Here is a 25,720-nt window from a genome sequence, read left to right as displayed (position 1 = left end):
AGCTAGCTTTGCTCAAGGGCCAGAGATATTGAGGGAAAGTAGGCAGCTGCTAAGGGCAGCTCCCTGTCCAAGCGCTTCACCTAAAATCAAGACCCTGGACTTTAATGTAACCTTCCCCCCTCCAAAAAAGCCCCCAAACATATTGGTGTCAGCTGACTTAACTGCTTTAGAGGCAAGGCACAACATGGTACAAGGCATAGACAGGGTTGTGGTTGGTGGAATATATTATTGGTGGTTTGGCCCATATAGCTTGTTTGTCAGGGGTGCTGCTCTGAGACAGAGAGTTCCTCTCTCTTGTTAAACTGTCACACATTCAGATCAAAGCATCTTGAATATGCTCCCATGAAATCATCACAAATGAGAAAATATGGTTGGTTAGATGTTGTTGTTGTTTAGTCGTGCCCGACTCTTCGTGACCCCATGGACCAGAGCACGCCAGGCACTCCTGTCTTCCACTGCCTCCCGCAGTTTGGTCAAACTCATGTTTGTAGCTTTGAGAACACTGTCCAACCATCTCGTCCTCTGTCATCCCCTTCTCCTTGTGCCCTCAATCTTTCCCAACATCAGGGTCTTTTCCAGGGAGTCTTCTCCTCTCATGAGGTGGCCAAAGTATTGGAGTCTCAGCTTCAGGATCTGTCCTTCCAGTGAGCACTCAGGGCTGATTTCCTTAAGAATGGATAGGTTTGATCTTCTTGTAGTCCATGGGACTCTCAAGAGTCTCCTCCAGCACCATAATTCAAAAGCATCAATTCTTCGGCGATCAGCCTTCTTTATGATCCAGCCCTCACTTCCATACATCACTACTGGGAAAACCATGGCTTTAACTATACAGACCTTTGTTGGCAAGGTGATGTCTCTGCTTTTTAAGATGCTGTCTAGGTTTGTCATTGCTTTTCTCCCAAGAAGCAGGCGTCTTTTAATTTCATGACTGCAGTCACCATCTGCAGTGATAGGTAGCTTAGGAGAATTAGCTCCCATTTAAGATGTTTTCTGATAATACAGTATACTAATACGCAAAAGTTGAGCAACCACGTTCCATAGTTAAAGCTATCCTCCCCCCCCCTCCACTTCCACCTGTAAGTTATTTTCATTTTGGGTAAAACAAGTTGTAATTATCATAGCACAGGATACCATTGCTGATGTTTTGTTTAGTATCTTTCACGAATGAGATTTAGAAGAGTTTCTAAAACAAATTCACTGAGAAAACATCTTCACACCGAGCTGTGCAGATTCTTCACAGTTTGAATTTCACAGGAAAACAAGGTAGATTCTGGGCATAAAACTAAAAATTGCAGCTGTGTGGGAAAAAATGATAATGTACGTAGATGTTTTTCTTATAGATGGAACAGAAAGTAGGCACCAAACAGCAAATACAAATTGGCTTCTTCAGCCGTAAGTCTTGTTATGACTAGCAGTTGAACTGAATATTTAAGGGCATGATGCTGGATCCAAATAAATCTGAACAGAGTTCTGCTCATACAGCAAGAGTTTCCTGGCCCTCCTTCTCACCGCACTCCCTCTTTAAATCAGGTCTCTGGAATAGCTTAAGATGGGGTACTGGAAACAGCAAAGGAAGGAAGAATCAGTGGAACTTTGGAGTGGGAACATCTTTCTCAAAAAGGAGTGCTGTTATGCTTATACAATGGACCTTTGGATCCAACGAATGACATTTCCATCTGCAAGAACAGGGAAATATATTTACCTTAACTGACTTTGTGCTACCCAGGCTCAGTGTCAGCATATAGCATGGTCAGGCAGGTGCTGGGGCTCGCATTTGCCAAATGGTCCATCACAGCTGATGGCTCTTAGGCCTTTGGCAGTCTGCATATCTACTGTGAAGGAGGTCAGATTGATTAAATTCCAGATATCATTCATTCTCCTGTGGCCTAAGATATGATTTGTGACCACCTCCCACCTACTGGCAGGGTGTTTAAAGACAGGTTGCATATGTATGTCACACAGCAAACTTCAGTCGAGGCTCAATACTCTTCTTTTGCCATCATTTAATTATTTTATTTGCTAATTTATAAACTGCTTCAGAACCCCCACTGTTCTGCAGGCTCTCATGACCTTTCTGAACAGATTTGGAGAAGGCATACTGGGGAGGGAGAGAGGGAGGAAAGTCCCATTGCACTAGTGGTGTACAATAAGATAAAATAAGATGGAAGATTACAAACTTAATGAAATTAAAAGCAATAAAACTATCTCTACACTTATGCCTTAATATTCCATAAAATTACCGGCATACTTCAGGAAAAGTCTTTTAAACAAAAATGTATTCAGAGCCGCCTAAATATCAAGATGCTAAATGGTTGTCTAATTTCAGTTGGGAACTCATTCCAAGGGGCTGGAGTTGCAGCTCTAGAAACCAGATACACACAAAGTGATGAAGAGTTTGGTTTGTATTTCTTCCTTTTTTATTTTACCTCATGCTTGAACATGTAAAATACTCTGCAATGAGAGAGGGAGCACCCATTGACTTCATTTACAAAGCAGATTTAAATGCAGACGGTTCGCTACTAGTGGGAGTGAGAGTTACTAAGGTTAAATTGCTTTCCTTTTTTGTGTGAAATGACAGAGCTCAAAACTTCCAAAGGGCTTAAGAAAGAAGCTAATATTTTAATTGGCTTGTTTTCTCTGTAGCCAAGATTAATAGCTCTGTCAGTGTGGCTGGATGATAAGAAACAGATGAATACGTTGTGAAATAATAAGTTGCAGGAAATATTATGACAGCATTAATTTGTAATTTTAGGGTCCAATCCTGCCGTTCCTCCTCACTTGAGAACTGACAGTTTTAAATGTCTAATAGGATTAAATTCAAACCCAACGTTCTTTGCCAAGTGCTTCAGCAAGGTGCACTGAATAAAGGCAAAACAAAAATCTTACTAGCCTATGAAGTGATTTAAAAATTCAACGGATCCTACCACTTTCTGGAGCACGTGCACTTATGTGAATTGATAGAGCATCACTGGGTGGCAGGGGTGTGAGTGGAGCAAGCTTGATTTGTGCATGTATCAGGATTGTGTAGTGTGGCATTTTGCCACCGTGCAGGGGCAGGTTGAGAAAGCACTGCAGCTCAGTGGTGGAGCATTCACTTTGCATGCAAAAGCTTCCAGGTTCAATCCCTGGTGTCTCCAGGAAGGTTTGGGAGAGATGCCTGTCTGAAACCCCCAAAGGGCTGCTGCTGCCTGCCTGTGTAGAACATTTATATAAATAATATGTGCATATTATCGTGTAGAACATAGTGAGTTAGATGGACCAATGGCTTAAGTATGTCAGCTTCCTGTGTTCCTATCAGCAAAACTAACTGAAGAGCACAGGAAAAGAATCCTGAAGCAGTCATATACCGCTCTCATCAAGACTCCCCCCTACTGATTCATCAATGCAGAAGGGAGTAATAGGCAAACGAGATGTAGGAACTGTAATTTGAGACAAGCTGCCCATTATCCAATTCAGAAATTAATTTTAGCAAATTTCCTAGCTACACCAGAATTCGTGATGAACAGAATCCTGGACAGAGTAAAGCAGGAAAAAAAAAAAAAGAATGAATTTGGGGTAGTGAGGGGGAGAACCTCTTATTTGTAATCAGATAGTCTCTGGTACCAGTCACCTGCACACGCATGGCATACAGTTCCCAGCAGCCCTCCCCTGAAGAAGTGTGGTCCCTGCAGAAAACCAGTTGCCTCTTCTTGCTCAAGTTCACTGCTAGCAAACGTCTGACACTCCTCATGCTGCAGCTTCCATCATCCCTGACCACTGGCCATCAAAAGCTTGTGAAGAAACCATCAGAATGTACAGGATAGAATTAGAGCTGTTTTCCTATGAATACAGTAGTAGGGCTTGCTCTTGGGACCTTCACATTCTAAATGACTTAAACTGGTTGCTTTGCTGGTTCTTAGATGGATGCAAGCAGGAGGTATGTTATTAGATGTTTCTGCATCCCCTCGCAACAGACATAAAAGCAACAATGCAATCCCACACTTTTATTTAGATGGAAATGTGTACCACCTCTGTTCAGTGGGACTTACTCCATTTTAAGCACATTTAGCTTTGCAGTCAAAGAAGGCTAATCAAAGCAGGTGTGGGTGGGTGTATATGCACACAAGTGCATGTGTCTATAGTGGCATATGGAGAAAGAATTATCTGTGTATTGTCAGACATAAAATGGTTGGACACTGTTCGCAGAATCATAGATAAAGTACAAAAGATTGTGGTATAAATAAATGTGGAAGGCATTTTCTATATTCACTTGGATTTTATGTATTCTACTTGGATTCTGGGGAATTAAGGCCACTAGTGTTATTGTTGAAACCCAATGCAAAAGAAGAAAAGAAAAAGGCTGCCATCTTATATCCACTTACCTGGGAATAAATCCAGTTGAGCTTAGTGGGTCTTCTGAGTATACCTGTTTAAGATTGCCTAGCATATCTCTAAAAGTGCTAAGACACTCTGTATATGTCTGCATGTGTGGGTTCAATCCATTAGAATTGAAGGGGATGTAATCAAAGATATTTGGAAGGACTTCAGTTTTCAGGAAATATATTTGTGAAATCCTGGGCATGCCACAGTTCTCAGAAGAGATTAAATTCATACATTTTACAGCCGCTTAACCAGTGCAGTTCACTTGGAAAGAAACCTGGTTTGTCTTAAAGCATCCTTAATAATACCTTACTTCAAGAAGAGATGAAAATAAGACTATAACCAAGGAAGTGTTGGTTGCTACCTTAGGGCTGTCTGGGAAAAAAGCCCCAGTGGATTAAGTAAGATTCTCTTGAAAAAGGTATCTTCAGCCTATAAACATTATTGCCTGTGGTAGTTCAACAAGTTGTATAGATTTCCAAGAAGTGCTTCATTTTGTGACATATATGAAGGCTCATTCTTACCTGCATGACTGCCACAACTTTTCTGATCAATATCCGTATCAGGATAAATGAAAGACAATAATTAGGATGCCTTTATGTAGAACTTGGGAGAGGAATCATTGAAGAAGGAAAGAGGTTGCAGAATTGACTAAGGTCTCAGAGCACAGAAATAGAATTTGGGGATTTAGGGGCAGAAAAATGAGACGCCTTTTCCAGCAGCCTTTCTTTTACTGCCTCATTCATTCATTCATTTAATTTTTATACTGCTCAATATATAAAATCCCTAAGTGTTTACATAAAACACAGTTAGATATTTTGATCTAAAGTTGGAAGGTCATCTATAGAAGGAAGTGGAAGTGAGGGGCTTTTCGTTTGTAGACATTTCTTGATTTTGATCAATTTGTTAATCTTGAGAGCATTGCTGACTTACTGTATGAATAAATGCACTTGTGTAACAACATATATGGCAAATTTTATAATGCTACCATGTTCCAAATGTTTACTAGTGAAATAGACACCAGTGGCCATTAGCTTTTGTATCTAAGAATAGTTCCTAATTTTCTTCTTCTTAAAAAAAGCTACTGACATGTATTTGGACAGCAAAAAATAATAATAATAAAAATCATCACAATAAAATAAAGTTCTTTTCTGAGACCTTTTATTTTTCATCTTTAAAGTCTCAATTTAAAATAAGAATTGAAAACATAATTAAAATCTTAGATATGGAAAATGACAGGCAAACTCTTTCATAGTGCAAATTAAACCCTAGCAGATGCATCTTGCAGGTGTAGATCATCAGCTCTTTATGACAATTCTACTTCTAATTTTCTCCGTAATGCCTTGATTGCTTATGAGTTAATCATGTGTGTTGTGTTGATAAAAAGATTTCAAAATGCTGCTTCATCAGTTCTTAATTAGGAATAAATCAACACATTTTGAAGAGGTGATGAAACAATTTACTATTCTTTTCTGGAGTATTTTTTTTATGAAGCAATTCTTGGCTTTTTCCCACATCTCTTGACTTTGTTAATCTAAGCTTAGTACCATAAAATATGGTGGCCAGATATTTGCTTCCTAGTCAATACATCATGAACCAATCTAACAGAAGGCAGTCTTCTAGGGGTCCAAGTGTGTTGACCGACTGAAGGATACAGAAATGCCTCTTTTGTGTTTGTGTGAGGAAGCAGTAGTGATTGATGCTTTTGATTTACTGCACAAAGGGATTTACATGAATGTGCTATAATTGGTCTTTTTGTGTGATAGATTTTATTACTGCGTTTAATGGTTTGTTGCATAGCTTATGCAATAAGGAATGTAATTTCCTTGTGTAATTCTATAAATAACTTAACAAAATTTTAATTAGGATAATCATAGCAGCTTTCTTCCCTGCTCTAATTGGTCTTTTGCTTTCTAAGTCCAAGAACTAATGCACATCTGTAATGAGTTAAACCAATTACATTCCATGTGAGTTTCCAAAGTGTACAACTTCTGTTGTTTTAATAAAATCATCATGAATCACGGGTCTGCTCCTACAGTTATCTAAAGTGTATGAAGATTTATTTTCATGGATGCATATTTAAAAGTTATTGTTGGCATTTACAATATTTGAGCATGCAATTATGCTAAGTAAAATGAAGGCATTTTGTTTTAATCTTTTTTGGCTTAACTGGTCTATTCCATCTGAACGTCGTCTTTTCCAATCGACTTCCTTTCTTATGTGAATGGAATTTTTAGCTTAGCAAAGAACTGCATATTTTGCACTCATCCTGTAAATGACCATATTTTGACATTTTAAAAACCCATTATGTTCAGCATGTATATCTGCTAATTCTCTGATTGGTACTATGAAGAATACAGGACATGTGCTAATAATTTTAGAAACTATTAACTTCTAACAACCATTTTGTCTTAATTTGGGTGGAATTCTTCACTACCCATCCAAGTATTTGAACATTATCAAACATAATGCAGATGATAATGATAATGATGATGTATCTTAGTCACAGATTTGACATAGCCTTCACTGAGAAGGTGTTACGTGTTCATGCCAAGGAAAGATGCAGTGTTATGCATCAAATTCAGTGGTACTAGCTTCAAATAACCATGAACAGCCATGTGGCTGCTCATGCCTAAGGTTGCTTCTAAGAATATACCTGGGAAAGAAAGTCTGTTTACTCATATGAATAATAATAATAATAATAATAATAATAATAATAATAATAATAATAATAATAATAATATCTTTATTGTCATTGCCCCCTCTTGGGGACAACGAAATTACTTGGCTGCTCCATCCACCCAGGTAGGGCACTCCAGTGCAGTGTAGGAACTTTGAGTTTAGGCACCTGCCCTTTCATCAAAGGAAATATCTTTTTCTCTTTTTTTGCAAAAAAATTATTAGTTTTTATAATATCAACAACAAACAAAAACACAAAACAAACAAAACATAACAAACATAAACCATAACCTTATTGAAAATAACAGTTATTTACTTTGTAAAATGACTTCCTCGTTTCCCCTTAGTTGAATTTCATTGCATATCCTTATAACAGTTTTCCAAATCCCAATTTTAATACCCTTCATCAAAGGAAATAACAGTGGCATTGACTGTGGCATTGACTGTGACTTTGATTACTGATGATGTGACTGATCACTATCACACCCATCACCGGGTGCATGTCAGCCAAAAAATTGGTGCACCAATAATCTATGCACATGTCACATGCATTCACATAAACAATCACTGTGTGTCAGTTCTAAATGAAGAAAACTTTGGACAGAAATGTTGCAAAAATATGGTTATACACTTCCGGAATTTGTCAGAAGTGTGTCAAAGCACTCCAGTATGCCTCTAATTTATTATAGAGCTGTATTACAGAACACGGGGTTAAAACATAAGCATGTACAGTTTTTCTGGTTCTTTACATGCTCTTTGATTAACTTTCTGGCGGACCACTTGTTGAATAGCTGACAGATATTCCGCATCAAAGTTTTAGATGTTTGAGAACACGTTCTCAGAGTTATTTTCTGAGTTTCAGAGACGGGGGGGGGGGTGAGAGGGAGATGTTGGAATGAAGTTATATGGCTTTAGTAGAAATGCTATAAGGAATTAAGTATAAATAGATTATTAGAGCATTAAAGGGAAAAATAAGGTTAGAATGTGTTAAGATAATTATAGGATAGAAAATAGAGGAAGATGGAAAGGAATTGCTGAAACAATTAATAGAAGTGGAATACAAAAAGGGAGGTGTGAGGAGGTCGTGGAAATTAGTGAAAGAAAGATAAGTTATTGAAATTGGACTGTGTTTTAAATGGTTTTTGTTTTGTTTTGTTAGTTGTATGTTAGTGTTTTGCAGTTTTTTTCTCCTTTTTTGTATTGTATTGTATTATTGTATGTTTTTTCTTTTTTGGTTTTTTGTAGTGTTGTGTTCAATTTGTTGGAAAACTAATAAATATTATTATATAAAAAAAGAGAGAGGGAGGCCAAGAGAGAAAAAGAGAGAGAGGCAGTTAATCACCACCCACTATTTTATTACAATTCCCCAGCCTTCACCTGCACCCAGTCTGTTTTCACCTTCTAAGCATCTTTAGAAATGATAAATGGCCAAAGAAGGAGAAAGAGAAGCATTTGGGTAGATTCCAGAGTGTACTGTGTCTCTTCAGTGCCCTTTAAAGAAAAAGCAAGTGGAACTGCCTTTATGCTGATACACAGTTTTGGCCAACTGTGGGATGTCATTTGCTATGTTTCTTCTAAAAGCAATGATAAAAACACCTACCTTTTTGTAAAGCTTTAGAAAACGGATAAGGTAGCGTGGGTTCAGGTCATTTTATAGAACGCTTCACTGAACTCCAGTGACATATTATATGGATTCTAACCACTTTGTAACAGCTCTTCTAAGTTTGTTTCACTAGTCAACAGTTCTTTTACTTCACAGGCTACAGAAAACCAAACTGCACATTGCAACACACCCCTGTTAGCCAAACTAATGCATTTCCTGTTGATGATGAGGGGTAAATGAAGAAGTTGTACTTAACTCTTCCTCCATACTCTGCTTTCCATTTTAAAATTTGAGTAGCTGTTTTTATCTAGTGCTGAGCTGAGGTATTTGGCCCATACATTTTCAGTGAGTCGAGGAAAATGGTCACCAAAAGGAAGATAAACTTCAAAGGAGAAGCCTAGTCTGGAGGCAACTTACTATTATAAAAATGTCTTCAGAACTGACAGAGGTTTTCCTTTGTTTCATTTCTTTCCTTAACAGCAACAAAGGCCAGTAGCCAGTGAGGCAGCCATATTTGTTTTACCAACAGTGTCCCCAGGGAAATTTCTGTGTCATGATGATCTACGTAGTCTGGTTTTGAGACTGGTTCTTTGCAAATGGGCAGCACCACTGCTCTGCTGACTACAGCTGCACCACCACTTGGGAAAAGTTGCAGGAAATATCAGGACAGCATTTTGGGATAATTAATTTGAGTCGGCATTGGCCATTTGTCTGCTTCTTTTGATTTCATTGTTTTCTGATGCGCTTATTGTACACCAGCGTGACATTTCTTTTTAATAAGCTGGAGATTTAGAAATATTATGATCAATAAATAAAATAGATCATATGCATCTTCAGTTTGATTCAAGCAGGCCCCATTGGAGGTTCTTAGCAGTTTTCATGCAGCTTTTATAGGAGTTTTCAATTGCTGGGGGTGGAAGGGTGTCATAATACCATAGCAATGTATGAAGTCACACTTTGTCTGTAACCTGTACCTGCAGTGAGATACTACTGGCAGTTATGGTGCTTTCATTAGAAAATAATGCTTGCCTCAAATGACAGATGCCTGACAGTAGATTCTTGGCATGCAGCCCTCTTCATGTTGGAGGCAGTCCATAATATCAACAAACAGCAGTACTTACATCAGAGATGGCTATATATTGATGAGTATTTTTTTTAAAAGTACCTGTAAGGCCAGAGTAGCTCATCTCTAAAAAAGCAGAGGAGGGGGGATCTAAAAATAGCACAGTAGCATTTGAACTAAACAGTAACATCCACATGAGAAAGCTTCCCAGGGCTTCACTTGTTAGCTATAAAGAGAGCAAATTGCTTATCAGGCAAGCTTAGTGTTAGTTCATCTGATTCCACCGATCCCTATGGGACCTCAAGATTTATTCTTGGCAGATCTGATGCACATAATGGGCTGTTACCTAATGAGTAAGTGAGGAAAGGCTGCTGAAGTCATTTAATCCCTGTCTGCCTATAGGATGAGTGAGCACCTATGGTTCACAGGCAAGATCCAGCCATGGTTTTGTTTCACTCTGCCCTTGGAACCATGCAGAAAATACTTTCAAAAAGGGGTACTTTCAAAAGTGTGAATCTCATTGGTTGACAGGCAACTGGATCTGCATCTTCAGAGTTCTCCTTAGGATGGAGGCTGTCAATTGCTAGGCAACTCCTTGCCTGACGAGTGAGTCCTTGAGATGCCCAAGATCCACCTGATCTGCACATTCAAAGCTCTCTTTCTTCTCCCATCTCAGCAAGGAAACATTGGAAAATTTCTCCTCAGTTTTCTCCTCAATCACAGATATTAAAATGAGGACTAGAAAAGGAGAGAAAATGAGCTTCAAGCAAGGTTAGATGACTATTTAGTCACATTTTATTAGCATGTGAAGGTATCTGAGCCTTCTCCCACACTGGAGTGCCTTGGAAATCATCTGGGCCTATTAACATACAGTACATATGACTGGAAACCACTCATCAAGCAAGGAGTTGCCTGGCAAGATGATTTAGACCTAACAAGGCCAAGGCACTGCCCTAATGTTCTGTGACTGCACACACAATTTCTCCCCAAAGAATCTTGGGAATTGTAGTTCACTCCTTACTGAGCAACAATTTTTGGTGTGTGTATGCTTTAAGTAAGGGACGCGGCTGGCACTGTGGGTTAAACAACAGAGCCTAGGACTTGCTGATCAGAAGGTTGGCAGTTCGAAACCCCATGATGGGGTGAGCTCCCATTGCTTCGTCCTTGCTCCTGCCAACCTAGCAGTTTGAAAGCATGTCAAAGTGCAAGTAGATAAATAGGTACTGCTCCAGCGGGAAGGTAAACGGCGTTTCCGTGCACTGCTCTGGTTTGCCAGAAGCAGCTTAGTCGTGCTGGCTACATGATCCGGAAGCTGTATGCCAGATCCCTCAGCCAATAAAGCGAGATGAGCGCCGCAACCCCAGTTGGTCACGACTGGACCTAATGGTCAGGGGTCCCTTTACCTTTGTGCTTTAAGTGTACGGTGTATCACTGAGCTAGGGTGCAACACAAAGCTAAGGGTTTATTTGCACCAAGAAAGAGCCAGTTTCAAATCTTTGCTCAGCAATTCATTGTCAAACTCAGTTCTCCATTTGTGAGGCAGTGATGACCTACTTGACGGAGTTTTGAATTATTGTTTTTTGTGTGGATGAAGAAACCGAATATGCTAAAACAGATTGCATTTTTAAAGTGTTATGTGAATGGTTTACAGTAATGAATAACAGCAGTGGTGGAAAAACAGGACAGTTGGCATACTGGATTTTTGCAGTTGGTACACACAGAGAGACATGCACAAACACACATGCACTTCCTACAGACCACAGTTACAGATCCTTTGTCCTGCTGTCTGAAATAAGATGCATCATGTGAATCCTTGATAAACCACTCTGATGCAGAACCTGCTCAGGAAAAGCACCACACTGTGTATATGTAATGGGAAAAATCTGTACTATCAGAAGCAGCTCTAAAGGATATTTGCTATGCATTCAAATTGATAAAGTCACCTTCTCCTTGCTGAGATCTATACATTTAAAAGTGCACCTGATAGATAAAGTTACATTTTCCTAAAACCACTGATAATACTACTGCAACTCTGTGTGTGGCTGAACCAAACATTCATCTCTCAAGGCACATGCTCAACCAATGCTCTATAAACTAGAATATGTCCCTGAATCCTTTGCAATGTGTAGCAGTAGGTGTTTGCCAGCATGTCAACTTGGAAAAGATTATGGTAAGATATTCAAATGATATATAATGTGTCTCCTGCTAGAATAGCCAAGCACATTTGTTCCCAGGGAAATAGTTGTCTGTTTTATTTTCCAAGTGCTGTTATAAACTGCTAGGAAGCGATCTCCAACTTTCAGGAGCTGGTCAAAAGAGGATACAGTGGGAAGGGAAGGACTTTTGAATGTATACATGTTCATATTAAGCCTTTGGGGTCTTTGGGTATTTATGCCGTGTCTTGGACAGAATCTTGATTCGAGTAAGGTAAAGGACATTTGATACTGAGTTTAGCAAATAATAGCTAAATCACAAGATCTTTGGCATGATCTGCTTTTCTCCCCTGGGCAATTTGGCTCCAGGAACCACACATTCACTCCATAAGACACACATTCACTCCATAGGACATTTCCCCTTACTTTTTAGGAGGAAAAAAGTGTGTCTTATGGAGCGAAAAATACGGTACCTAAACCACTTACAGGCCAATAAGAGGATCTGTAACACCCACAGAGTTGGATGCTGGACACACTTATGACTTCTACAGAGTTCAGCTCCTTCATCACAATCATGTTGCTTCTGATCTCGCAGGCAATAAGTGCTCTTCCCTGTGCACCATGACTTACTGTAGTAGACATGTCCCTGCATGTTTTAACCAGCAATGACATCTTGCCTCATCCATGTAATTGTTGTTGGGTTGACTGTGAAAAATGTTTAACAGATTCCATTTCAAATAATTTGGGCTGAGCTATGCAGTCTGATAGAGATAGCAAAACTGGTAATTAAGGAAGCGTTAATCATGTTGTGGGAGGCTATTAGAGCTATTGCAACATCTTTAATGCTGTCTGGTCAGCCTTTCTTTTAACCAACATCTACATTTACTAGAAAATAAATGTTTAAATTTCATTTTGCTCTGCACTAGCATACACCTGTTTTTAAGGAGCATCTGTGCATCTCACAACTTTGCTAGACCTGGCATTATTAAGATGAAAATTTTTGCAGTGTTGCTTGCCTATATTTTACTTTATCTCTAATTTTTATAATTAGCATAAAATGACAATAAATGGCTAGGCCAGCTGCAGCAAGACATTACTGTCATATCTTTAATTTCCCCCAGTTTTGCATTTAAAACATGTTTTCCCTTTACAATTTTGAGGAAAAGTGAAAAAGTCCATGTTTTGCATATATATATATAAACTGCTGAATTAAAGAAATGAATTGACGGAAAGATAGGAGCAATGAAGAGCCTATTTTATTTGAATGTATTCTTCTCTACTATTGTTCGCACTTCTGAACAAGCAGAAAAGAAAAGAAACAGTATTTGTTCAGAAGAGCACTCTATCTTCTTGGCACATCTTAATCTGCAGACTTCATCCTGTAAGTTCATTTTTAATAAGCTAAACTGTTTGGTTAAGCAAGCCTGAGCCAAATATGGGACTTGTGCTTTTTCATAGACCTGATTGGCAGTGGCAAAAAACCATCCTCTTTGGGGTCATTTTTCAAGGGTTGCTCTCAAATGAGGTAGAAAAGTTCACCCATTAAGAGTGAGGGAAATGCTGTTTCTGGAAGCTTTGCCCTTGCTCTGAACTGGCTTTCTAGCCAATGCATTCACTGTCGTCTAGCTAAATCTTATGCTACATAGCACTGTTTATGTCATTCCACTATGTACATGATCAGTGTACTACAGTGGCTGAAGGCTGGCATACAGTATGCAATTTCTTTTAAAGAACATGCAGCACTTAGCAGCACCAGCAGCCAGAAGAAGTCAAAGGGGAAGGCACTAAATAGCAGTGGAAAAAAGTGAGCATTTTTGTTGTTTTCAATGCATTGTCAGCCAGGCACCAGATTGGGAAAGGCTGACATGCTAATTGTTCTGCTTCAAAGTCTTCCCTCCTTTGGCTTTCCCCCCTTCAAGTGGGCATCCTTGTTCTATTGCTGCTTGTTTACCTATTTCCCCTGCCACATTCTTGTTAGAAAAAGTTGTGGGCAGTGTTTCTCCATGTTTCAGCAAACATGAAGACATCTGTTGTAGACATCATTTATCTCTCAATTAAGCTGCTCCATGTGGGAAGAAACCAAGTGAAGTTTCAAGAAATATGAGTGAATGGAAGCTGAAACTTGTGTTATGAACCCCGTTAAGAACCAAAGAAGAAAAAGCCATTTATACTTCATAATTCATTATTTCAGTTTGTTGAGTCCCCCCACCCCTGATATCAAAGCCCTATGCCTTATCCTTGATTGTTGTTCACCAACAATTTTACTCACCACTCTCTGTCTCATTGCTCAGTTACAGAATGAAATGCAAAACACATTCTGGCTCTGTTTTAGGTTATGGAGTCAGCTAACATGAGGGGCCAACTACCTTTTGAAAACTGAGAAACACTCTGAAACTGTGGTGCATGCTGTGTACATTATAGAATGCAGAATACACATGGTTTTTGTGACATTAATCACTGATATAGAGTATTGGCAGCTCTTGTTTTGCTGCCCACGGTAACCATTTTGTGCTGGCAGCTACTGCATTTTCATCAGGATACGAGTGCTGGCACTTCTTTTCTTCTTTCACCAAAAAGTCTATTTCTCTGTCTTTCTTGATTATATATATTCAGAAGGATTGCAAGAATCTAAAGAAAGGAAAAGACTGTTCAAATTAGCATATGAAATAAGTATAAGCCATGTATATAGAAAGTTTCTCTAGGCCAGATAACCGTAGTTCATGGTATTTCCTAGGTGAAATCCAATGGTGTCCAAAAGTGAGTATAACAGACGTCTGCTCACACAGCTGAACTTCCTCTCCTCCCACTTGCAGCACCATATACTAGAGAGTCTAGCTCCGTTGTTTTGAAAGGGACATCAAATCAGCAATCATCTGGCAACCTGATAGTTCTAAATTTGGACTGTGATAATCTCCTATATCGTTAAAGCCCATTAGAAAAAAAAGACTAGCAAATGATGTGATTAGAAGTAATGACATTAATTATTAATAATTACTGCCTCTATTATGTAAAAAAAAAAAAAAAGGAATACCTCTGTGGACTTTCTGTTCATTAAAGGCCACCACTAGTAGTAATTCCAAGATATGCAGTGATTGCTATCCTCCATTGTGCCAGTGCATCTGTGCATGGAGGGAGAAAGCCCTAGCCCTTCTCCTAATGTCCCCATCACAGACCTTTGTGCATGGAACAACTGAACACACTTAGTGTCTTTCATACTGTCTGGAATGCTGCATGATTGGCATTCCCATTGACATGGAGGATTCGAAGCACGACCAGCCAAACACATGACAATCCCCCCTTCACCTTTCCCTCTCCATACATGGAGGGCAGAGCTTGAGCTCGTGGGAACAGGACAAATGCAAGCAGCTCTGCTGCTCTATGTGTTCTGGGATTGTGTGGAAGTGAATGGCTGAGCAAAGCTATAAGGAAACTATTTGCAAAGGAAGGACACATAGAGGTGAATTAGTTTTAATTTTCAAAAATCCATATTCAGATTTCAAACAGCTGGAACAGCAAAGGTCCATCAAATAACAATGGGAAAGGACGTAGCTCAGTGGTAGAGCATCTGCCATGCTGAGGACTGAATGTGGGACCTTCTGCATGCATTTCCAGATAGGGCTGGGAATTTTTCACTGCCTGAAACCCTGGAGTCCTGCTTCCAGTCAGTGTGAACAAAATGGATGAATGTTCTGACCCTGGATAAGGCAGCTTCTTATGTTCCTAATGGTATGTCAACTCAGGTTATAGTTGCTTTAGTTGTACACTGATGGACTATAAACTGTTATGAAGTCTGAGAGTAGGTGGAATGGAAGCCCAACATGTGGGGAGGTATTGGCAATTGTCTTAATTACCCAGGCAACCTATGCTGCTACCTCTGGCTGAGTGGAATGATAATAATGTTCTTTAAAGTCCCCAAAGAGCGCTTAATATGCACATTCCAGACTATGATGAACAGACAACCTTCCATGCTATTTATGTTTTGTTTACTTTACAAAGTGCTAGCATATGGAAAATTTGATTTTGGGGGTCTCAAGCTCTCTGAGCAGATGGAGTTTGGAAGCACTTTGAAGACAGCACACCAATTACCTAGAGGGTCTGAAGGAAGTGTGACTGAAGCATTATGAAAGATGTAGAGTATAGAACTTTTGAGTTGGAAGTAACTCTGAGCATTGACATGAAAGACAGAGAAAGTAATAGGAGCCAGAATGTGTCATTCTAGAAGTGAACATACTGCAAAATATTTCCAAACTATTAAAATATGGCAATAGTTCATTTATTTTATACTTAGAATTTACTGTGGATTCAAATTCGGCTCATTTACATGCTTATGAACTGAAATACCTTCTGAAGAACTGCTTAATAATATTTTCTTTTGTTCTTTTAAAAGGCCTATTGACCTCCTCTTCTTAATTTATATTCAACCAACTAACAACACAAGAGAATACCTTTGACCTCAGACAGAGTATGTGATCAAAGACAAACAACCTTTACCCCTTAGCCTCATATTGGGTTAAAATTTATGTTTTCAAAGGGCAACTGTTTCCTAGCTAGCTGACACTGATTGCCACCTGCATTCAAAGCATATTCTGACTCTCTGTTAACTGCCACATTTTGAATCGCTAAATGAACTATTGGATAATAAAAGAAAGGTAAATTTTGCAGCCCCTCAAAGAATCTACAGCAATCCTAAATTATTTTATCACAAGATGATAATGTTCACTCGTTTTTGGTTTTCCTGAGCAGAGTCCATCTAAGTCTATGTTTCTATAGCATGTCTTTTAAGTTATGAGTCCCATTATGAAAAGAAACATTCTGGAGTATATTAAAGACAAGTTGCTTTTCCATTTGCACACAAAGCTTCATAGGTTTAGGCTTGTACATGTGTGCATATCAGATTAATTATAAGATACATTGGAGAGACACTTCTTTTCACGCAGGGTGGACCAGTGCCATTATCCTCAGGAGTAGATCTTTGAGGGACAACAGGAGCCACCATTTTGAGTATGCTTCATTGCAAAAGCAGAACTCTACCCATGCTTCTCCAGGTGCAACCTTTCGCCATGTAGTGGAAGTACAAGATAGGAGAGTTGAAGTGTGGAGTTTTCATTGACTCATAGTAAGGTGACTTGGAACCATGTGCTTCCTACTGTTTCACAATGGTCTGTGACTTTTCACTTTTTGGGAGCAATCAAGCTGGGTAGCAAAAAGAGCGCAGACGGATGATCTAAGACGAGAAAGCAGGAGGTGTCAAGAAAAGGCGGCAGATGTAGTCCTGCACACTTAGGCTGCTTAAATTCTATCAAAATCAATAGAGCTTAAGCAGCCTTTCTGTATGCAGGATTGCAGCCAGCATTCACTTTAACGATATGAAATAAGCTAATCTTAGAGCACTTTGTAAGTGATGCTAAAAATGCCTCACTTGAGAATGCAGCTGATATAGAATACAGCTATTCTTAAATAGACTATAAAGATTTCATCCTCCCTGTACCACCTGTGCTCCCCCAAACTGGCTCTTGGATGGGGGGGGGGCAGGAGAACTCCCAGACCAGCAGCACATGGGAGGAGGCGATATGAGATTATTCCATTTGACAAGCTGAAATGGTTGCACAGATGGAACTTTCATCATAGTGCAACACTGAATTTCAGCCTTTAATAGGACTTACTCCTACATAGGTAAGTGGCTGCTGGGTTGCAGCCTAGGCTTTGGGTCATGGTTGGCACTGGTGGAAAGCAGCATGTTTATGCCTCAAACAGCTGTGTGGCAGGCAGAAATTCAGCAGTTTAAGCATTTTCAGGGATGGAAATAGAATTGTGGGGAAATCTACACCAGTTCTCATTCTATCTGTCCAACATTTTGTTATATGTGTGAACCCTCTACTCCACCTGCAGAAGAGGACACAAAATTGTATAAGGCACAAAACGTGTGCAAATCTGTGTGCTCTTTTGTTGAGTGAGTCAGAGGGCCTGATACACATACTGGGGCCAGATATTCTTGTTGGCACCTCTGCACAAAAGCACATCCTGTAAAACTCAGCTATAGTACTCTACCGCAGCATACAATTGCCCTGCTCTATACAGCCTGCTATCAGTGTACTACCCAATGCGGACTGTTTTGAGTACTCCAGTGCGGCTGAAAATGGCTATAAATTAGATTGAGGCCATGCAGTTATTTGGCACACTTCATTGTATGAGTGTATAATATTCTGAAAACAAGAAGGCAGCAGTCAGGTCAAACTGTCTCTTTTATAATCTGGAGGAAACCTTTCAACTTGAGTACCATTTTACACTGTATATTTGTTGCATTTTGACTGGCAAAATACTGCACAAGTCTACAAACCATAAAGCAGCTTGCAACTCGTGCGACATCATTCCCCAGGGAAGTCAACTTTTTTTGCTTTGAGTGGAGTTTCACTTGCTAGGCAGACAAAGAGTGTGGCTGAAATAGAATTGCACCAGGTAGTGTTGTGATGTGTACTACAGATAACAGCATGATGTCATGACAGTAGTGTGGAACTAGCAAAGGGTAACAAATGAGAAGTGAAATTGGGTCCTGGAAATAAGGAAAGTCACAGGAATCTCCCCTACCCAATGTGCCTCAATGCCGAATCTCTTCTTTCAGCAAGTAGGACGCAAATGACTCCCAAAGACTCTTCGCACTAATTTGGACTTGCTTCAGTCATTTTGAATTATTTGAATGCCACAAATGCTACAGTCAATAACCTCAATTACAAAAATATAGCCCTACTTTTTGAATGAAATGACAGCAAGCATTTCTGCCTCCACCTTGACTTTCTTTCTTGCATAACAAAGGTATATTTTCCTCCTTTTCTGTGCCTCTCATTATCCTTGAAATTGGTGATAAGACAGTTCTCTGGTTTCATATATTTCTTAGCTGGTTCTTCCATTTACTGAGACATTTATGTTGCTATTCATAGGTTGCTGTCATGCATTTTTGTTCATTATTACAGGCATTAGTCTGGTTATGATGTATTTTGACTGGCAGCTGAAATCAAGGAGGAAAAACTGTATTTTATTTAAAAAAGAAAAGATAAAAGTATCAAACATAATAAAATGTAGCAGAGAAGAAAGGCCTCTACCTTAATAGTTCAGAGACTTCTGTGTCCTTCAGCTATCCTTGTTCTAATATTCTTAGAAAAATAAGTTGGAAGATACACTTTCGAACTAAATGTCTTTTCCCCAGATCTGAAACTTGGATTACTCCATCAACATCAAATGCAGCTAGTGATGCTGCAATCGTGTGTGTACTTATGTGGATGAAGTGCCATTTAATTAATTGCACTTGAGAGTAAATAGGATCAAGATGCAAGACTGATTTTTATAAAAAAACAAACAAAAAATAAAAGACAGAGAAAGACTGTGCTTTGTCATGCATAGGTTGTTTTTGTCTAATTGGGCCTTAAAATGTAGGCTAGACACCTTGCATTGTCCATCCAGTTTTGTCCTGCAAGTAAAAGAAACCTCTTGCTTCTAACTTTAAATATGAGCCAGTCAATCAATCTAGTTATCTTTATTGCGGTCAAATACCAGACAGCAAAGTTAACAACAACATAAGCTGCATCCGCATAATGAAGTGGATGTAATTAAACATTTCCTATAAACTGATTTGCATTAAAAATAACACTCCTTCAGCTAAAATCTGTATTCCGGAGATGAAAATCGGTACTCATTTGCTGGCCATCACTTTCACCACTTCCTGTCTTGTTCTTGTTGCTATAAAACAGAATTTTGCAACAGGTCTTATGTTATCCAGATCTTTATCAGCAAGAAGGAATTTAACATAAGTTTCCTCTGAGCAGCCAGGTAATTTCCTTAATAACTGTAAAATTAGCTCTCTTTGGGTATCACGGTACAACAGGCACTATAGAAGAACATGCCCAATGGATTCAATCGCATTAGAGTTGCATGAGCATAATCTCTGTTCAACTGAGATGTCAAAAGGTTTCTCGGCCTTTTGGCTAAGATCAAGTGTGTGTGTGTGTGTGTGTGTGTGTGTGTGTGTGTGTGTGTGAAGATGAGTGTCATTAACTTCATATGTTAAAAATTCGGCTACGTTTGGAGAGCAAGCCCCAGACATTTTTTAAAGTTCACTTTGGGAAATACAAAGGTACCCAGGGGAAGTGCTCAAACACTAAACTTGTTCAGAAAGTCACTCCCCTTCCTCCCCAAAAAGGGGGAGGGGGAAGAATAGTGGTAGTGATGATGTTATAAGCATGATTCAGTAAACGGTCATGACACTCGTATAACTGCATTCCACATACAGCTTCCAAGTTGTCCTAACTAGGCAGAGAATTGTATTTATTCAGTGTTATTAAGGAAGGACTGCTGTTGTGCATAGGTCTGGCTCAGTCCCAATGAATACAATCAATCAATCAATCAATCACAACTGTGCATTTATTACATATATTTTTTTAAAAAAAATAGTCATTTGAAAAGATCCTACAGTATAGAGCTGCTCATACAAATCAATGAGCCCTGCGAAGGAGCAGAACTGACCTTTGAAACTAACATTATACAAAGAAAAGACTTGCTTATTTGTTTTTAGTTTGAATTCCCCCTGAAGCTGGTTGGAGAAGGGCTGTAGCTTAGCCTACAATGGCCCTAGGTTCAATTCCTTACAGGGGTGGCATGTCCTGCTTTGCCAATTGAGGCAAAATGGAAAGTGCCGCTTTGGCCTGCCGCCGCTGCCACCACCTACCTGCTCCTGCCGCCGCCACCTGCTCTGCCACCACCATGTGCCCTGACTGCATCTGCTGCTTGCAGAGAAGCAGCACAACCACCAGTGCCAATCTGGGGCAAGATTGTGCTGGTTCTGGGTGAGACCTCACCCAAAATAGACACAATCTTGCTCCAAATTGGTGTTGATAGTGGTGGCACTTCACCATTGGTGGAAGGGCAGGTGGGGCACCCATGGACATGCCGCCTTGGGGGGGGGGGGCTTCTGCCACCTGAAGCAGCATCCTGTCTATTGCTGGGCCAGCTCTGATTTCTGGCAGCTCCAGGTAGAGGTGGGAAAGAACCCTGCCTTAAACCCTGGAGAGTCACTGCCAGCGTTTGTAGACAGTACTGAGATACATGGACCATTCATTTGACTCGGTATATGGCAGCTTCCTATTTTCCTCTTAGGGATGCTGGGAAGATGTATAATACTACTATTAAAGGCCTTTGCAGATGTAATGTAGCATACCACTGCAGTTTGCATGTAGCTTTATGTCGGCTCCAGGCAGACTGAGCAATTTTTATTCAGTAAACATGACAACCAGGGTTACAATTGCTCTCTGTTTTGGTTTCAGGTGTACATTTAAGCAGTGGTACAATAAAGCAGGAGTTTTGAACTACTTTAAACCAAACCTCCTCCATGGGATCCATAATCCCACAGTTTAATTAACAAGTAGTTTATTCTTTTACAAAGACAAGATGGCTTAAAACAACATTCGCTCCGCTGCTCAGCAGTCTAGGTTGCTTTATTATATGTGCTTACATGCAAAACATTACTTAGCTTTTCCACTGAGTCAAGAAAATAGCACACTAGGTATTCTTAATAATACAAATGGTTGATCTACGTTGAAGGAAGAAATTCACTCATTTGAATATGCCACCGCCAATGTTTTCAGGAGCTGACCTTGAAAATAGTATACTTGGATACAAAATAAAATAAATAGGGTGCTTACAACAAACTACCCCTCCTACTGTTAGTTCCTAGAGGGATAATATATAACTGTCCCTAACACTGTGGAACAATAAACAGTTTCTTTAAAGCTTTGAGACTGCTTTAGCAAGCACACCAGAGGCATTCTCTGCCCTGATTACACCAATTCTATACAGATCTGTTGTCTGAGACAACAATTAATCCCAGCGTATTTCACAACAGCTTATTAAATTGTTTAGGTTTTTAAGTTTTGTTAGTCTCTTTTACTGTTTAACTTATCTAACAAAGCAATAAATTCCTCCAGGCTCAAAAATAATCACTGTAAAAGCTAGGGGTGCCTCTAGACTTGTTCCTATTTTGTGGGAGATATGCAGGCACAGACTGGAACTTTAGGTGTGTGCATTTAAAGGGTTCTAGTGCAACAAATCCACTATAAATAATAGGCTTTTTTGCAGTTTGGAAAGTATCAGGGAAATGCATTGAAAAGTGTGGGATGAACAAATGGCTAAGGGGAGACGTATAAACACCCCCCACACACCTTGGGTTACAAACTTAATTCGTTCCAGAGGTCCATTCTTAAGCCGAAACTGTTCTTAACCCAAAACCGTTATTAACCTGAGGCGCGCTTTCACTAATGGGGTGTCCTGCTTTCGCTGCACCACTGGTGCGCTATTTCCATTCTCATCCTGGGGCAAAGTTCTCAACCCGAGGTACTACTTCCGGGTTAGCGGAGCTTGTAACCCGAAGTGTTTGTAACCCAAAGCGTTTGTAACCCGAGGTACCACTGTACTGGGTGAATGCTCATCAGATGAACCAGAAAAAAAATAAGGATGGATATAATCTCACTTCTGTGTAAGTTTTGTGCAAGCAAAGCAGGATGAATGCTCAAAAACACCTTGTCTGAAGGAGCCATTTGAATCAAATACTGTGGCAAAGAGACTTTCCATTAGGTCCAGTTTGTTGAGCATCATTCATGCAGGTAATGCCCAAGCACATAATAGCAATTTATTATTGAAAAACTAAACATATCACTTTGTGATATGAGATAATTATGAGACAAGCATAGCAAAGGTAATTAAGTTTAGGGGGAAACTGTTGGCACATGATTTAAGTTTTTTAAATTTTAAATTTAAATGTAGTTATTTACTGGCATTTTTATCCTGTTTCTCAGTCTCATGGAAACCCAAACCACTACAATCCTGACTGACAATATAAAATATACAAAAGACAAAGAACACTTCTAGCAATTTAACACCACATCCACAATGTGCACAAAGCAAGAGACATAAGCAATCCCAGACATATACACACCCTAAAAATATTTCAAAGGGACAATGTTTTTTAAACAAACAAACAACAACAACAAAGACAGGGAAAGCCTTCCTAAAAGGAAATATATTATCTTGAGTAAAGATGACTGAGTGGGGGAAGAGCTGTAAAATACATAGGTAGTTTAACCTTCTCAGACTTGGAAAGGGGATAAATGGTACTTTAAACACTCCCCCATTTAGTTAAAAAAAAAAAAGCTTCCTGCAAACAGAGAACTAGCACATCAGGCAGAAAGAATGTAGCTAAATTTGCCCTTTGTTTTTGAATCCCCCCCCCCAACTATTTAATGTAATAGAACATTCCAATAAAGTAATTCCCCTATTACCTGAAGCAGGTGAGGTAGAATAGAACACAGGAAGTGGCTGCAACCACTGAGAAATTTGAGTGAGTGAGGGGAGAGCTATCTATGGATGTTGGATATCTTTGTAGGCTCACCACTAGGGAATGAGCAAAAGCACCATTAGCTAGTAGATGTGTATTTGTGTGGGGTGTTGCTGGCTACTCAGTAGCTGCCTATGTACACAGGGGAGGAATGCACCACCTGTAAGCTGACTTGGTGCAGTCCGTTTTACACCTCAGCTTTAGGCCGCCTCGTTCTGCCGCAGGTGTAGACTAGGCCCTAGTATATCGATGGTCACTAGTCATGGTTATATGCTGCCTCCGGCATCAGAGAGTCATCACTCCTGTGAACACGGGGAAGAACCCCAGGAGATACTTACAGGCAATGGTGGGAATTTATCATCCCATAGTTGACAGCCAGTGATTCTGTCGACTGAATTTCCCCACTAGCAGCTTCTGGGGGAAAGTGTATGTCTTTAACAGTTGCTAGGCAACCACAAAACTCACCTGAGGAGGCAGTGTCAGGACAAAGTTGAGGGGGGAATGGTTCCCACAGGTGTTGCACACAAGGCCTTTCCCCTCAGTGTTTATGTGTGGGTGATAGTAAATAAACCATCATAATGAATTCTTATGCGGAATGACAATTTCAGCATATAATCTATACACTGTGAGGATTTGTCTAATGCATCTGATATATGCCTTTTAAATGTAGGTGTAGTGTTTTATGTATTGGGTGAAAGGGTGAACAACAAATGCATTTTATGTTTTATGCATTTTTTGCATATTTGCTTAAAAGCCTCCTTTCATTAGCTTGTCATTCATTTCTTTTTAAAAAACTTTTTTATTTGCCATATTTTTATTTTCAATCATCCATAAACCATTTCATTATTCACTTTTGTTTTGTTTACAGAATATTTATGTGACGTAGGCGAGTTTCTTTGCCATGATCACAGGACCTGTGTATCTCAAAACTGGCTCTGTGATGGAGAACCTGATTGCCCTGATGATTCTGATGAGTCACTAGATGTCTGTAAGTAAAAGTGAATTGCGAGTTCCTAGTTTTACTTTGAACTGTGACATTTCTGATGGTTTCGTTTAGTTATAAAAGGTGGATTCTTCATGATGTATAGACTTTTTGTAGAAACGCGCATTGAAAGAACAGAGAGGTGTTTTGTTCGTGTCTCACTTTATAATGAACAATCTCATGCAAGCATATGTTCCATATTTCCTTTCTGACCTAGTAGATTAGCTACAGAGGGCAGAAGCAAAAGGGAGAGAGAAAAATAATAGTATACCAAATGTCATTTGCAACAAAAGTAGGAGGAATATGGACACCTCAAAGGAAAATGGAAAGGGAGAAAATGAAAAAGAAAGTGATAGGTGAAAGAAGTGAAGTATGAAAAATGTCAGGGAAAGCTTTAATAAAACATGTTTAATCATCATCATAAAAAAATCTTGTTTTCTCTATGGCTGAGAGCTATTTGAGTGCAGGCTTCTCCTCAGCACTCTTGAGATTAGACTAAATCTCTGCATCTTCACATTCCCTTGTTTTTAGAACTAAGAACAAAATGAGGAATTCTGATCCATGTTCCTCAAGATAATCATTTCATGTAAGAGTAGCTAGTAATAAAATTGGATTATGAAGTGTTGAGGTGAGTTTGGAGGGCAGAGGAGGGGGACAGGAAGTCAAAGACCACAAGATATATACACAAAAAGTGTCATGCATCAGGTGAAGGTGATACAGAATTCTATTTTCAATAAGAAGAAAGAATGAAGACATTTCAAAGATAATATTTATATGGTCTGATTTTACTCAAGAGCAATAAATGGTCTGATTTTACTCAAGACCAGTGGGAGATTTGACTTTTTGTAGCTGACACTACATATCATGGTAGTGATTGCAGGCAAGGCAGGAAATACATTGCCCAATTTTAGGGGGGCGGGCAGGGGTGAACACCATCCACATCCAACTCTTTATTAATCTTCATAAGTAGCCAGACTAGTTAATGATGATAGGAGCAATCTGATTATTAAAACGGTAGGATATGATTCAGCAAATGTAGGGCTGAAGCAAAAGGGTGTTTCCAAGTCAGCCACCTATTCTCGAGGTTGGTAGGTGTCAATTTTCTTGTGCTGAATTTGGGCCTATATTTTAGTCTTTTTTATTAACACATGCAGCACTTAAATCTGTATTAATGGTTTCTGATTTTCCTATTCAGTAGAGTTTGTCCATCTTAAATGATGTGCCTATTTTTATCTCAGGGGATGCATCTGCTTCCCACTCAACCAAATACGTACCTGAATGTGGCATGAGCACCAAATACCGTATTTTTCGCTCTATAACACGCACCTGACCATAACACGCACATCGTTTTTAGAGGAGGAAAACAAGGGAAAAAATATTCTGAATGAAACAGTGGACGTATCATTTTTGTGCTTCATGCTGTGGCCACAGACATGTGATCTGATGGTGAATTTGGGGTGACCCAATGCAAAAATCCTGAGAATCCCTGTGGATCCATGCTTTG

General features: G+C 39.4%; 1 protein-coding gene across 7 annotated transcripts in view; it reads left to right on the top strand.

Moving 5' to 3' along the window:
• The window catches only part of LRP1B (LDL receptor related protein 1B), a 765,918-nt gene that overhangs the window by 173,209 nt on the left and 566,989 nt on the right, over positions 1–25,720 (top strand). For 6 of the 7 annotated variants that reach the window (XR_014001603.1, XM_081167486.1, XM_081167485.1 and 3 more), the window contains exon 2: positions 24,103–24,222. The exons of the other annotated variant lie outside the window; for it this stretch is intronic. Coding sequence is in view for 5 of the 6 variants with exons in the window: in XM_081167486.1 (XP_081023612.1) it covers positions 24,103–24,222 (120 nt within the window). In the remaining variant the exon portion in view is untranslated. The remainder of the gene's footprint in view (positions 1–24,102; positions 24,223–25,720) is intronic. 7 annotated transcript variants of the gene reach the window in all.

The sequence above is a fragment of the Podarcis bocagei genome (genome assembly GCF_964188305.1).
Source record: "Podarcis bocagei genome assembly, chromosome: 1".
NCBI classification, from domain to species: Eukaryota; Metazoa; Chordata; class Lepidosauria; order Squamata; family Lacertidae; genus Podarcis; species Podarcis bocagei.
This window is presented reverse-complemented; position numbering and strand designations above follow the sequence as displayed.